This window comes from Rhagoletis pomonella, unplaced genomic scaffold (genome assembly GCF_013731165.1).
Source record: "Rhagoletis pomonella isolate Grant_MI unplaced genomic scaffold, Rhpom_1.0 Rhpom_scaffold_00004, whole genome shotgun sequence".
NCBI lineage: Eukaryota > Metazoa > Arthropoda > Insecta > Diptera > Tephritidae > Rhagoletis > Rhagoletis pomonella.
In genome coordinates, this window is record NW_023458558.1 from 58,150,536 (window position 1) to 58,165,723 (window position 15,188).

General features: G+C 36.5%; 1 protein-coding gene across 1 annotated transcript in view; it reads right to left on the bottom strand.

Moving 5' to 3' along the window:
* The window catches only part of LOC118738274 (extracellular serine/threonine protein CG31145), a 92,544-nt gene that overhangs the window by 68,595 nt on the left and 8,761 nt on the right, over positions 1–15,188 (bottom strand). The window contains exon 3 of the mRNA XM_036469200.1: positions 11,180–12,274. Coding sequence (XP_036325093.1) covers positions 11,180–12,274 — 1,095 coding nt within the window. The remainder of the gene's footprint in view (positions 1–11,179; positions 12,275–15,188) is intronic.

The window sequence follows — 15,188 nt, forward strand, 5'->3', positions numbered from 1 at the left end:
AAAAAGTTTCTCACTTTCCAGCATACCCAACGTAAATACTCTATTTGCATATTCTAAACATTACTTCTACCGAATTGTTGCATGCAAGTGGGTCGGTGAAATGTTTGGCTCAAATTGCTTAAAGTTTAAGTGCAATACGCTTGTGTTGATAGTCCATTCCAACAGGTAATTGTTTGCTGAAAATGTCTTGACAAAGTGATAATAAAAATTGCGGAAATATTTGCTGGATACAAACGACTTTATCCCATTTACGAATCGAAAGTTTTCGCAGCAGAGTTCATTGCATATATTTTAAGGTAGATGAGAAAGAAAACGACAGCTTATACAAGGAAATTACATATTGAAGTGAAACTTCTTTAGCAGCGGTTGGTTGGTTGGGAGTAAACTCAACGGAAATTGCACACGGAAATGGTGCAACGGAAATGATGCAACGGAAATGGTTGGGGCTGAAACAAGATGCATACACTCAAGATGCACATGGTATTAATTAAAAAAAAAAAAACTTGTTAATAAAAGGTTAAAGGATAACACCACAAATACCAATACAAAAATGTAAGTAAAGTTCGTACATACTAGATAAAGAAAAGGATAAAGGAAAATATAAAAAATAAAAACAAAAACAAAGATGCGTAAAGATAAAGGCAAAAATGAAGACCAAGGTAAATTTAAACACTTTACCTATATACATATACTAGCAGACCCGGCGAATTTTGTCCCGCCCAAAATTTTTATATATTTTATTGAAACTTTTTGGTCCAACATTTTCACCAACAATTCACGTTTACGATTTTCATTGGCACATTTGTCTGCTAAGATTAAGGTTTGGTGGTCATTTGCCGCTTTAAATAACCTAAGGAAAGTGTTATATCCGTTCTTGAAATTCTCCAGTTGTCCGGCATTTCATAGCACGGTTATTCGCAAAGCTAAATACATTTTTTCCTCTTCACTCCCTGGTGGCAACGATGACCCGATTCTATAGTGAATGTCCTAGAAGCTTTACAGTATAGTAGGTGGCAATTTCAAAAAGGGTGCGAATCATTGTTCTACAGAAATGCAATATACATATACTTATTTCATACGAAATACCTTAAAACTTTTTGAACGCATAATAATATTAGAAAATTACATCCATTGGGCCAAAGGCAACGCAGGAGCGTTCGATATACTCAATGGTGCAACCGGTCGATTTAATCTGACCTTCACGGCCCCTTTTCTCACTTGGCTATTTTTAGTAATAGCTCGACTTCAGCACCACTTGGCAGCACGTTTTTGCAATAGCATTGCATACATATTTAAAACATTAGCCAAATCGGATCATAAATAAGATTTTTAGTAATAACTCAACTATAGCGCCAACTGTCGGATTAAATTGTGAAACTAAACCATCCAGAGACCCACTCAAATACACAAAAAGTTTCGTTAAAATCCGTACAACCATCTAGGAGGATTTCAATCACAAACACACCTACAGAAGAATAAAAACATTCATTCAAAGATAGCTAAAGGTCGGTACGTTTGTAGGCCTCGCACCCCTTTTCAAATAGCCCAAATTTTCTCCATGAGTATGGGCTTGATTTCAACTATATACATATCACGATACGAAGTTCCAGTACTGTACCATGAATACTTTCAAAGATATGCAGTATAAAACTTCGATTTATATGGGAGGTGCCACGCCCCCCTTTCCAACAGCTGCCCTCTTTCTTCATGAGTATGCGATTGATTTCGTATATCTCCATACCAAGTTCCAGAACTCTACCATGAACACTTCCAAAGATAGGCAGTATGAAAAATTCGGTTTGTATGGAAGATGCCACGCCCCCTTTTCCAATAGTTCCAATTTTTCTCCAAGAGTATACGATTTATTTCGTACATCTCCATACAAAACTCTAGAACTCTACCAAAAAATTTCCAGAGATCAGCAGCATGAAAAATTCGGTTTGTATGGGAGATGTCACACCCCTTTTTACAATAGCTAAAATTTTTCTCCAAGGGTATGCGATTGATTTCGTATATCTCCATACCAATTTCCAAAACTCTGCCATGCACACTTTCAGAGATATGTAGCATGAGAAATTCGGTTTGTATGGGAAGTGCCATGCCCTCTTTACATATAGATTTTTTCAGACTAAAACCATCCTTGGGACACGTGCGGCAGGTGGCAGTTTCAAACAAATCGGTTCAGCCGCTCTCGAGCCTTGCGAAAACTAACAAACGGCTTTCTAAATATATATTAGTTGTGATATGTTATATATTACAATTATATTTTGACAGTATCCGTTGTTTCTGATTGGCGCAAAAAAATCTTGTCTAGTGACGAATTCGCCCCTTGACATGGTCGTTACTTAAAGCCATTTATATTCGAAATTGCATGAAAATTGGAAAACAGGAATCTATAAGCTTATCCAGGCAAAAAGCTACCTACGTACCGAATTTTAAGCAAATCGGACCATAAATACGATTTTTTGGAATAGATCGGTCCCTGGTCCACTTCTCGGAAAAAATTGATCATATATGCTAATACATGCTAAAAAGCTACCTGCGCACCCCTGGTCCACTTCTCGGACAAAATGGATCATATATGCTAAAAACCTACCCACGTACCGAATTTTAAGCAAATCGGACCGTAAATACGATTTTTTCGAATAGATCAGTCCCTGGTCCACTTCTCGGAAAAAGGGACCATATATCCTAGTATATGCTAAAAAACTACTTACGTACCGAATTTTAAGCAAATCGGACCATAAATGCGATTTTTTGGAATAGATCGGTCCCTGGTCCACTTCTCGGAAAAAATTTATCATATATGCTAATACATGCTAAAAAGCTACCTGCGCACCGGATTTTAAGCAAATCGGACCGTAAATTCAATTTTTTCGAATAGATCGGTCCCTGGACCACTTCCTGGAAAAATGGGTCATATATGCTAATATATGCTAAAAAGCTACTTACGTACTAAATTTTAAGCAAATCGGACTATAATAAGATTTTTTCCAATAGACCGGTCCCTGGTTCACCTACCCGAAAAAAAGTAAAATTTTTCTAGCCTAAAACATGGTGGTTACCGAAAGCTATTTGTATACAAAATTTCATGAAAATCGGACCAGCCGTTCGCGAGATTACCTGTTACAAAAAAAAGGGACTTCTCTTTATATAATTAGTATAGAATAGATAGGTAGATTAGTATAGATAGAAGATAAGGGCAAAGGTGAAGGGGAATATGTAGACGAAGCAAATAATAATCAAAGCAAAAATAATGATAAATATAAGAAAAAGATGAGGATGAGGATACCGCAAAAAGGAAAGATGAAGATAGAGGAAGAAAGACGAAGAAGATTAGAGTAAGGGTGAATATAGAGAAAAGGACTGGATTTAGATATTTTCGGGATTCTCGGGATTTATCGATATAATAATCGATAGTTGTATCGGTTTTGTTATCGAAATGTTTGTCAATTTTACTATCAATATTTTCAGAACTAATCGATATTTTTATCGATTTTGTGATCGATATTTTTAACGATTTTGTTATCGATAATTTTCATTGACATTGTTATTGGATTTGTTATCGATATTGTTATCGATTTTGTTATCTTTTTATCGAATTTTTTATCGATATTGTTATCGATTAGTTATCGACTTTGTTGTCGATTTTGGTATCGACATTTTTATCGATTTTGTTATACTTATTCTTATCGATTTTTTTATAGATTAGTTATCGATTTTTTTACCAATTATTTATCGATTTTGTTATCGATTACTTATCGATATTTTTATCGATTTTGTTATCGATTTTGTTATCGATATTTTTATCGATTTTGGCATCAATATTTTTATCGATTTTGCAATGATCGGATAAACCAAATTAGCATGGGGCCACCTCTGAGGTACCACCTTGCTTTTAAAAATGAATTATGGAAATCGGTTAACGTGGTGCAAAATTATGCCGTAACATAAAACAAAAAAAAATATTCGGAATTGATAACCTCCTCTTTCTTTGAAGTCGGTTTAAAATATATGTTCATATCAATGTACCAGAAAAATGTTCCCCGTGCACTTCTGAGTCGAAAGCCTTCTTGCGAGGCAAATTAAAACATTACAAGTAAAAAAGTCTAAGTTCGGGCGGAGCCGAACATTAAATACCCGGCGCAAGTATTAAATATATGTTTTTTCACATTTCCGAAACCTACCGCTAGATGGTAAGCCGGCGTGTATCAATTTTGAATAAATTAGCGTCCTTAAATTTCGAAATATTGAAGTTTCAAGCATTTCGGAAATTTACCGTTATGTGAAAAGCGGCCGTAATTTTAGTCCGATTTCAATAATTTTTTTTTTTAAACCACACCGAGTTTGGTACAAAGTGGTAGAACGGTTACCGATATACATATATGTGATCATAAGTGGGCGGTGCCACGCCCATTTTCCAAAATTTTACCACAAACGTATTTCTTGGTAAAGAATTGTTACAAGCATCAATTTTGAATAAATTAGCTTTAATATTTACTGATTTATCGAAAATTTTGTATTTCTCTAAATTACCGTTATATGGGATGTGGGCGTGGCTATTGTCCGATTTTTTTTATTTTCGGCCATTTAGTATGCTGTACCAAGGCCAACAACTGTGTCAAGTTTGGAAGAAATTGGTGCAGCGGTTACCAAAGTATACACATGTAACCATAAGTGGGCGTGGCTACGCCTATTTTGCAAAAATTTATAATATTCTTATTTTTCGTCTGAAATTTATTGTTGTGAATTTATTGAGTGAATTATCTTCAGTAGTTACTAAAATATCGCAATTTTCGTATTTCTGGAAATTACCGTTATATGGGAAGTGGGCGTGGTTACAGTCCGATTTTGCCCATTTTCAATACCAACTTACCTTGGATTAACGGAAACCTACACACCAAATTTTTGCTCGAGTTATCGTGTACACGGGCGGACAGACGGACAGACGGACGGACAGACAGACATGGCTTAATCGACTTCTCTATTCATTCTGAGCATTTATGTATACATTTGTCTATATCTATCTCGATTCGTTTTGGCTGTTACAAACAACCGTTATGTGAACAAAATTAATATACCCTTGTGCACAAGTGCGCTCGGGTATAAAAATATTAACCTGGGACAATTTGGGTTATACAACAAATAAAATAAAAAATTAATTTTTTTTTATAAAATCTTCAGTAAAGATATTTCTAGAGAAAAAAGATTTTTTTTTTAGTTTTAGTAAACTTTTTATGGTTTTTGAAGATTTTGAAATCACTTTTTAACAAAATTTAACAAACTTTAACAAAACTTTTAACTAAATTTTTCTGCCAACACTGCAGCGAGATTTAATTACAGGTTTTTTAGTAATTTGGGGATTATACAACCATAAATAAATTGATATAAATAGCTGATAAAAGTATTAATAAATATGTTGATAAAAATAACGATTCAAACGTCGATAAATAAATCAATAAAATGTTGATAAAATATTGACAACTAAAATTCTTAAAATGACAAAAGAATCCCGCGAATGCCGAGGTAGTCACGAAAACCCCTAAACAGTTCCGATATTTGCGAAAAAGTCCCAAGAATAGTGCCCAAATTGAGGTCTGATGGTTACGTGTGGTGAGTACGGGTGTGATGAGTTCAGTTGTGGTGAGTTAAGGTTTGGTGAACTTATATGTGGTAGGATGAGAAGTGTGGTGACTTTGCGCTTGGTGAGTTGATTTAAGGTGAATTGGAGTGAGTTGTGTTAAGATAAGTTGAAGTGAGCGTAGGGTAGATTTTTGAAATTTTTTCTAAATCATAAAGTATTTAGTTTGCAAGTATTTAGTCATCGAGACTAAATACCTTGCTACTTTAGTGAAAGTACATTGCCATCTTCAAAGTACCTGAGTACTTTGGCCCAGAGTATTTAGCGTCTGATAAATACTTTCATTTTTTTTTTACTTTAATATCCAACAGCTCATAAATGCCTGAATGTATAAGAATTTTTAGTTCAGTATTTAGCAACTTTTTAAGTTAGATAACTTCAAATATTAAATATTTGAGTAATTAGTACCCAAACTGGGACTTTATATACAAAAGTATTTAGCAGTGCCCATAACTTGTATAAAAATAAAGAGTCAAACTTTCTGAAACGAGCCACTAAAAATTAAGTAGTAGAATTTCGAATATGTGTCGGCAGATTTCCAAAGGTCTATATGTGAAAATTAATGCGCTATATAGCTATAGCTAATTCAATAACATAAACTGTATTAATCAAAGCTTCAAACTTTGTTCAAAACTCGCAAAAATTCAACAAATTTTAAAATATTTACCAAAATTTAACCTTTTTAAAAAAAATTTTGTATGTATTTTTCTAGTTCATTAACTTTTAATATGATAAAATTTCAAGTTGGACAAAAATCTCGTTAATTAAAAAAAAGTATTCTTTGCTAACAGTGTTTCCCATTTTCTCTTTAAAATATAATATAAGAGCAAGCGGCATTAACAACTCACAAAATACTCACAAGGATGCTAAATTAATCGCTTACATGCTGGCAACTTGTGTACATACAAATTCGATCCATAACTTCCTTCCCTAATTAGAGCTTTCAACATTCAAAACTGTGGAAATGCAAACCGTTCACAAAGCAACCATCTTAAATGCATTGAATGCAAAAGAAATCCTTTTAAGGCAATAACTAACCGACAATGCAACAGCAATAGCCACAGGCATTTACAAGTTGTTTCTTTGCACCAAAAACCACTTTACGCAAACTTCAAAGTTTATATTACCACACTGCCTGCCCAAGGTAGTGTTAGTCAAGAAGAAATGAAAAATGCACAAAAGCATCTTAAAGCCTGCGAAGGCATACAAATATACGCATGTATGTAAATATGTTTACAATTATGTATGTATACATGTATTTGGTGGCCCACAAGTTATTAATTAATTAAACGTTTTACAGTTTAAATATGCAGCGGTGTATTGCAACACCCTCCAACATCTCCAGATTTACGCCCTTAGCATTCTGGAAATTCAACAGTTGGCTGTTTTACGTAGTGCAGAGCATGAAGAATGGAAGCGCGCATGCCGCATTCAAAGGATTTCGCGATTTCGCAAAGCCCATGCATAAAGGCATATCGCCAACCAAACTAAGTAATATTGCTTGCTCGACATCACATTTAGTGTCCATCTTTAAGCCGCCGCACTGGCTGCTGGCGATTTCTCACTTTCGCCTTAAAAGCCAGTGGCAGTCAGCGGGTTTTGCTGCAGCTGCAATAATTTTGTTTGCTGCCCGCTACGCTGCACCTAACTGTTAAGGCATTTAATAGCTTTTAGTGTTGCTACTGCAACAACAACTGTGCCTAAAGGGGGGAAAGAAATGTGCATGCTATTATACTCTAGATACACACAAACACTTTACACTACAAAAATGTATGTATTGTTTATTCCTTAACTCAGCGCCTGTTGTTGTTATCGCTTTTGCATTTTCCGCAGCTTTCCTAGCCGCTGCATTTCCTTTACGCTTACTCCTTCCGCAATTTACGCCATTTTGATGTTTTATTACTTGGTTTCCGTAACCGCATTAAAGGCACAACATAAACCAGCTAACATGCCGACCAAGCAAGCCAGGCCAGCAAGCAATAAGGCAGGCACACCAGCAGGCAAAATAACCACGCAGCTCGCCGCACAGCTGCAAAAGACAGCAAAGCGTGAAAGCGAAGTCCAGAAATGCTTTTAAGGTGGCAAGTAAGAAGAGAGCTTATGGCATTTGAAGCCTAGAACGGCAACACGAACAGCGGCAATGGTATGAAAAACGTTAGTGCCACCGCTTTGCTCTAAGTCAATTCGTATATCCTGCTTCTGCTGTCACTCCATAGCCCATAAGTAATTTTGTATTAAGGCGTTCGGTGCTGTCTTAACTATGGCTTGCTGTTTGCTTTGTGCAGTGCGCGCAAGGGTGCCCTCGTCGCCATCCAGCGATGACGATGTACTATTGAAAAACTTACACACGTACATACTTATGTACATTAGATTGCATTACCAAAAAAAGTTGCGCTTTTTCCGCAGGGATTACAAAATTTATTATATTTTAAGACGTCCAGCAAAATATTTCGGAAAAATATTAAGATTTAAGTGAGCTGGACCGATTTGAAAATACCTCCAAAAATGTAGTTTTTTATGAATAAAAATAGTTTCTTAAAGAACTTTTTGAGAAAAGTCCCCTCAGATGACAAAACGGATTAAGCTTAAAAAATCTGCATACAAATATTTAAAAATCTTTTCAACGGAATCGTAAGAATGACATTTTTTATGCTGTTTTTTTTAGTTTTTTCAAAGATTGATTTACGAAAAACTTAAATAACTGGGCCAAAACTATTCTGATTTAGACTTATGGGATCTCAGTAGAAAAGGTATTTTCACACTATTTTTATTTCTGTCAAAAAAAGTCATTCGTGTCCCAATTTTTTTCCAATAACAACACATCTTAATTCAACTTTGAATGACATTCGTTCAGCCTACCTTTATTTTTCATCCTTTGAATGAGTTTATTAGCAAAGAAATAAAAAGGATGAGAAAATACCTTTTCAATGACACCTCTTAAGTCTAAATCGGAAGGGTTTAGGTTCAGTTATTCAAGTTCTTCTTATACCAATCTTTGAAAAAAGTTAAACAACAGCATCAAAAATCTTATTATTACGATTCCGTTCAAAAGTTTTTTTTAACTTTTTTAGAATATATTTATGTAAATTTTTTAAGCTTAAACTTTTTGTCATTTGAGGGTATTTTTTCAAAAAAAAATATTAAGAAACTATTTTTATTCATAAAAAAAACGCTATTTTTGGAGGTATTTTCAAATCGATCCAGCTCACGTAAATCTTAATATTTTTCCGAAATATTGTGGTGGACGTCTTAAAATATAATAGATTTTATAATTCCAATGGAAACATAGCAGCGATTTTTTTTTTGTATGGAGAGTGATGCAGTCTAATGTACATACAAGCATACAAATGCATAAGGTCGTGCTTTAAAGCATTTCTGCAAGCCATCAGCTTTTGACGCTCGGTTTATGTGTAAGCTGATTGATGCATTATGACAGTTTCTTACAGCAGTTGCTTTCTTAGTTGCGCCCTACAATGTAAATTTTATTCGTTGCCCTTATTTTTATGACCACAACGCTTTAAAGTTACTTCGTAAAATATGTGTAAATCATGACTATTCTGATGAATGTCTGTCTTCATATCAGTCTATAAAAAATATGAAATGCGCATTTTCTTTTAATTAAGTGTGAGTTTTTGATGATCAGGCAGCTTGGACCTAAAAGTGGCAACACAGTAGACTTTGAATAAATATTTCCCTTATTCATAAAAAGTAAATGGATTTAGAGAGCTTTATACAGCGGCATTCTCACATAAATGCTCGATTTAAGAAGCATTTATGCCGATTGCGTTACTTTACCTGGGCATGTCATTGGAGGTAAGCGAACAATACATGTAATGCAATGAGTAAGTGAATAAGTGTAAAATTTCGTCATGCATTTCATTATTACGATTACAGTAATCGGGAAATTAATTCTGCTTAGAAAAAATATGGATTTTTATACACCAAAATGGTTCTAAGCTATGGATTCGCGTATTAGTTTGGAATTGTTTTAATATTCTAAACAGACTCGAGGTCGCAGTACTTTCAAGAGGTTTGATTTTGATTAAGAGTATCACTTCGACTATAATTAAATTTTGCAGAATTTTCGGTAAAAGTTCCGCTCATTTACCTAACTATTAAAACTCTACAGAATATCAGTAAATCGCAATCAAAATTTTCTTGATTACTTGATAATCTTTGGCGAACTCTAACTTATTGATATTAGAGTGGTATGTTAAGGTTATAAGAACTGAGATCTAGTAAGTAAGTATCTACAGGAATAGGGTACCAATTTTGTTTAACCAAATTTTCAGAAAAGAAAGAAAACTAGTTTCTCAATTTTCCGAGTTTGGCGATTTTAAGCATTTTGACGTAGAATACGTCTTACGTTTCACTATGGAGGCTATGCTGAAATGTGGGGGTTGTAATTTTTTGAGCTTTACGAAAACGCTTATTGCACGAAAACTAATAAAGCGTGTTTTGAAAGAAAAGTGTGGCGTTTCAAAGCAAAAATTCCAAGCCTTTCGACAAAATTCATTTTTGTAAGTAACCAATTCTTATTTTGGGGTAAATTTTGAGCCTTTAAAGTGCTCTAGCAACTTACGATTTGAAGATTTAACTTTCATTTTCGTGACATAGGTTCCTTGGAGCAATAGAAATATGATCGTGTACAAATTATATATAAGTTCAACAAATATTGAGCATTTTAATGCAAAAAAATTGTTGAAAAAATTAGCGAATTTTTCTTTACTTCCAAAATGCTCGAAAACCGCTCGAATGATTCTGTTTTTGTTTTCTTTAATCAAAAATCCAAGATCTTTCCTTTCGTCGGGTATATGGGCAGTATTGGTTGATATCCTCTAAGTATGTTTATTTTATTCAAATATATGGGCATAAATGATAAATATGGACGGACAGACGGACAGACAGTCACCGCTTAATCGATTTCTTTTTTAATTGTAATCATTTATGTATACATTTGTCTCTATCTATCTCGATTCGTTTTGCCTGTTACAAACAACCGTTATATGAACAAAGTTATGATACCCTTGGGCACAAGTGCGCTCGGGTATAAAAATGGCGAAGAAATGTTCTTGTTTCAAATTTCCTTAAGGTACATAGTTCGCAGCTCATAAGAGCACAGGGCGACCCATTTTTGCAACAGAGATACATATATGCCTGTTTTATTATTTCGCTAAGAATGACTGGGATAGCAGGCGGTGAAACATCTGATGTCTAAATTCCTTGTAGCCTACTAGTCCCACTCACGAAATAATAGCAATTACTTATTTTATTGACCGCCTTCTTAAGAGCTGGATACCAAGCTTAATTTGGTAAAAATTTATGCACATTTTAATTAGAACTTTTGTTCGCCATTAAATAAACTTAGCTCACAAGTGCATGTCGGTTCTTCTCAACTAAAAAGGGGGTTAATTTGTCAACAGTATCCGGTACGTGGCCTTTGCCTCTTCCACAAATCAACCAGCATTTAAAAATGCCTACACACAAACATGCATAAAAATTCAATTACACATTGACATTTCGGTGCAGAATGCTTACCTCTTTTGCAGGAATTTTCGCTTAAAATCTCTAAAAGCTCCTGTGCCGCCACCACCATCATTTTCATTTGCATAACGGACACGTGACTGCTGCTGTAATAAATGCCGATTCGTCACACCGAAATCCATCTGCACATCAACCACCAACAGCAGTGTCAGCAGTATCAGTGTTGCTCCCAAACTAATTGCGAGGCGATCTTTCAGCTTCATGCTGCGCAGCAATGCCATTACGTCGACTCGTCGTCGTTTTGGAATGTTCTCGACGGAAATTGTAGTGGGTGACGTTGAACGCCTACGTGTATGCAACCTAGCGTTGTCCGGCTTCTTAGTATTGCTATCGCATGCGCCTAACTGCACGGCAACATAATCGCCAAATCTGGTTAGGCCAATTCCGTGTAACAGTGAAAGATACCAAAATTGTTGGGTTGCCTTTTGTCCTTCAGTGCCAACGGTGGTTGATGTAATCCCAGATGGCTTTGCTGTCACAGTTGCTGTGGAATTCGCTTGGCCGCTTTTGTTATTATTGCGCCTGCGCACTAATATACGCCGTTGTCGGACCGATTTGGTATAACAATCTGCCGGAGAAGATGTTGCCTCAGTTGCGTCGAATGTTGCAACGTCTGCACTTTGTTGACTTGACTTATTATGATGTAGTTCTGTGTTGTAGTTGTTATTGTTGCTATTAGCAAATTTAGCTACAAAGAGTGATTGACTCTGATGCGCTGCTGGAGTATATATTTCCGCAGCGGTTGTTAATTCAGCGTGCCTGACTGCCGAAGGCCTATTGGCACTACTAGAATTATGGTTGCAGTTGTAAAACTGATTGTTGTTGCTGTGGCAATCGCTTGTACTGCTATAATGTTGGTAATACCCTTCTGGCGTCGATAATTCGTCCTCGGCCGATTTGGACTGTCGTCGCCCTTGTTGCTGTTGCTGTTGCTGTTGCTTGTGTCGAAATTTTGTTAAACGCTCAGCTAGCGAAGCTTGCGATGCCCTCCAATCTGTCGATGTATAACCGAATTTCGCAAGGTTGTTATTGCTGTTGCTATTGCAAGTAGTTAAGTTTGTATTTTGCAAAGATTTTGCAGTTGCAGAGCTGAAAAAATATTAAGAGCATTTTGTGAGTTGGCTTTAGAACGTTTAAAAGACAATGCAATAAACATTAGGAGAATGCATGCAATTAACATTAAATACCGCATAAAATAAGATAAAGTCTGTGCTAAAAAAATTATGCAACAACCAATTGAATTTGAAGGAAAGAAGTAAAGATTTTCAAATTGAATAAATAAAAAAATTAACAAATTAAATTCACACATTAACAGCCGGTTTCACTAGCAATTTAAATGGAAAATGATTTTTTATTTTCTGTCAATTTCCATATAACATTCAAAAAATTAAAATCATTTTTCACTTAAATTTCTTTCGTGAAATTGGCTGTAAATAAATAATAAATAAATATAATTGATTAAATTTTATTGGATATTTGTTATTGATTTACATATTTCGAGGTGTATGCTGAATCTCTTAGGAAGTGTTCTGTAGTTTGCAGGTTGGAAAAGGGGGTTGTATACAAGAAATTAACGCCGAAAAGAGGCAATAATAGCAGAAGGAGGGAGACGGCAGAAGGCGTTAGTGGGCTCAGCCGAAAGATGAGTTCTACAATTTTCAACTTCTAATGCTTTCAGCCACTTCAAGCAGACCCTGCTGCATAGAAAAAAGTTGGCAACATATAGCGGACATCTTGTCTTGATGGATTCTGTTGCTTAATCTGATGTTAAATCACCATAAAAACACAATTGAGTTGCATGCCCAAAAGTTAAAAACTTATTATCAAAGCGAGTACGCATTAGTGTAAACTTTGCGTTACTTGTTCCCTAAAAAATTTCTTTACGACAAAGCGCATTTTTGGATGTTAATATGTACCTTTACTTCATAGGCTGATAAGATCTCTTGTGTATCTCCCGGTGACTTCAGGTCGATCAGTGTATCTTCGTTTTTTTGAAGACGCTGGAGAGGCTGATTGTTCTGCGCCTAAGCAAGGGGATTCTTAGAGAGCGTCTATGGTTTAATCAGAATGCATACTGCAAGGGTAGATTCGTGGAAACGGCCCTACACACGGTCGTTGATAGTATTGAGCAGACTTTTTCGCAGAAGGAATACGCGGTTGGTGCCTTCCTTGATATCGAGGGGGCTTTTAATAATGTCTTTCCGGCGGCTATTGTAAACTCCCTAAGAAGGCTAGAAGTCGGAGATGACCTTATAAGGTCTATTTACCGCTTTCTTGCAAAAATGAAGGGTTACTGTCCGGGTTGGGTTACTGTCGTCGATGACCTGTTGGTAGCTTTGGATGGAAGTGGCTTCCGGGTTGTTGCCTATGCTGATGATGTAGCATTGCTAACAAGAGGAAAGTTTCTAGGAACAATGTTTCAGGATTACCTGAAATTGGTGTAAAACTGGGCTCTTAGCAAAACGGAGCTTGTACTTTTTACTAGGATTTGCCGTCTGCCCCAATGGGTGGTCATCCAATAAGACTTTCCGACAAGGGGAAGTACTTGGGCTGGACCCTTGCTTTTCTGGAAGCCCAACGTAGAGGAAAGAGTCAAGAAGGCAACAGTAGCCTTATATTATTGTAAAGCGGTCACTGGAAAGCACTGGAGTCTCTCACTGAATGTAGTTCATTGGCTTTATGAAACTACAACTAAGACAATTTTATACTATTCTAAAATGCTTCCGGTTCCTACCAACTCGAAAAGATCACTGCACGCCGAGTTAGCGTCCGTACCCTCCATATCCCAGCGAGGGAGGACTGGAATCTGGAATCGAGGTCCTGTAAATGTATTTACGGATGGGTAGAAGCTTAATGGGAAGGTTCTGCGTAGAACAGAGGTAGCCGCAATACAGGAGGCTTCGAGTTAGTGCTCACTATGGTAACGCCTTTAAGGGAGGTGAATATCTATTCCGACAGCCAAGGATCTTGACTTTCTGATGGTTCATTCGAAAACGGTGAAGGACTGCCTGACCTCCCTATCGACCGCATCTGATTAAAGGGGCCACTGGTGACAAGCTCATTTGGGTTCCGGCTCATAGTGAAATCGCTGGAAACTGCATGGCCGATGAGCTGGAAAGACAGGGAGCCTTTGATGAACTGCTCCTGGATAAATGGGCGCTTGGACAGCGCTAAGGCTTACTGTCATCGATGACCACTTTTGCACAGCTGCATGGAGGACGACGAGGTTAAATAATCTTAACACCTGCTACTCTGGTGCCCTACATTTGTGTGCCTAAGGTTCAAGCACCTTGGGTCGCACTTACCCGATGAGCTTTCGGGAATGGATATCAGTCTTTTGAGGATGTGGTGTAAAACGGTTATGGGTCTGAATGCACAGGTTCGAGTTCGCCTTGAGGAGCCAAGAACATCCGAAATGATACACCAGCACTGGATGTTATCGGACATTTCGGTCTCAGCAGCAGCGGGTGTAAAGTTAAAGTGTTGTCTTCGAATAAGTTTTGATATTTCGAATTGGTTCAAAATTATTCAAAAGACAATCCAAAACATCATAGTTCACTAGATTAATTCAACGAGATGGCTGTATTAAATTCATCAGCTTCCTACATTGAATAGAGAAATATCACAAAGCTATCATGGTTCTAATCTCACTTATGCGGCTTAAGTACAATTTAGTGTACTTTCGTCCAATTTGAATGCATTCTCGTTCCCGAACTCATTAATCTTGAGGCGCCATCAACGACCACACACTATTAAAGCGACGTATGTACATGCTATGCTGTTCATTTGCACTTCCTATCGCCTGACACATTGTCGTCGACAGTCTCATTATCTAGTGGTTGTTATGCGGAATGATTGTCGCTCGTCCTGCAAAAAGTATACATATTTACACTATTGTTGTGTACATGTACGATAGCGTGGGCCGAAAATCGGCTTTTTTAGAATTTTCATTGGTAATAGAAAAATGTGGTTCATTATGCTCTAAAAACAATCTGTGTGGAAG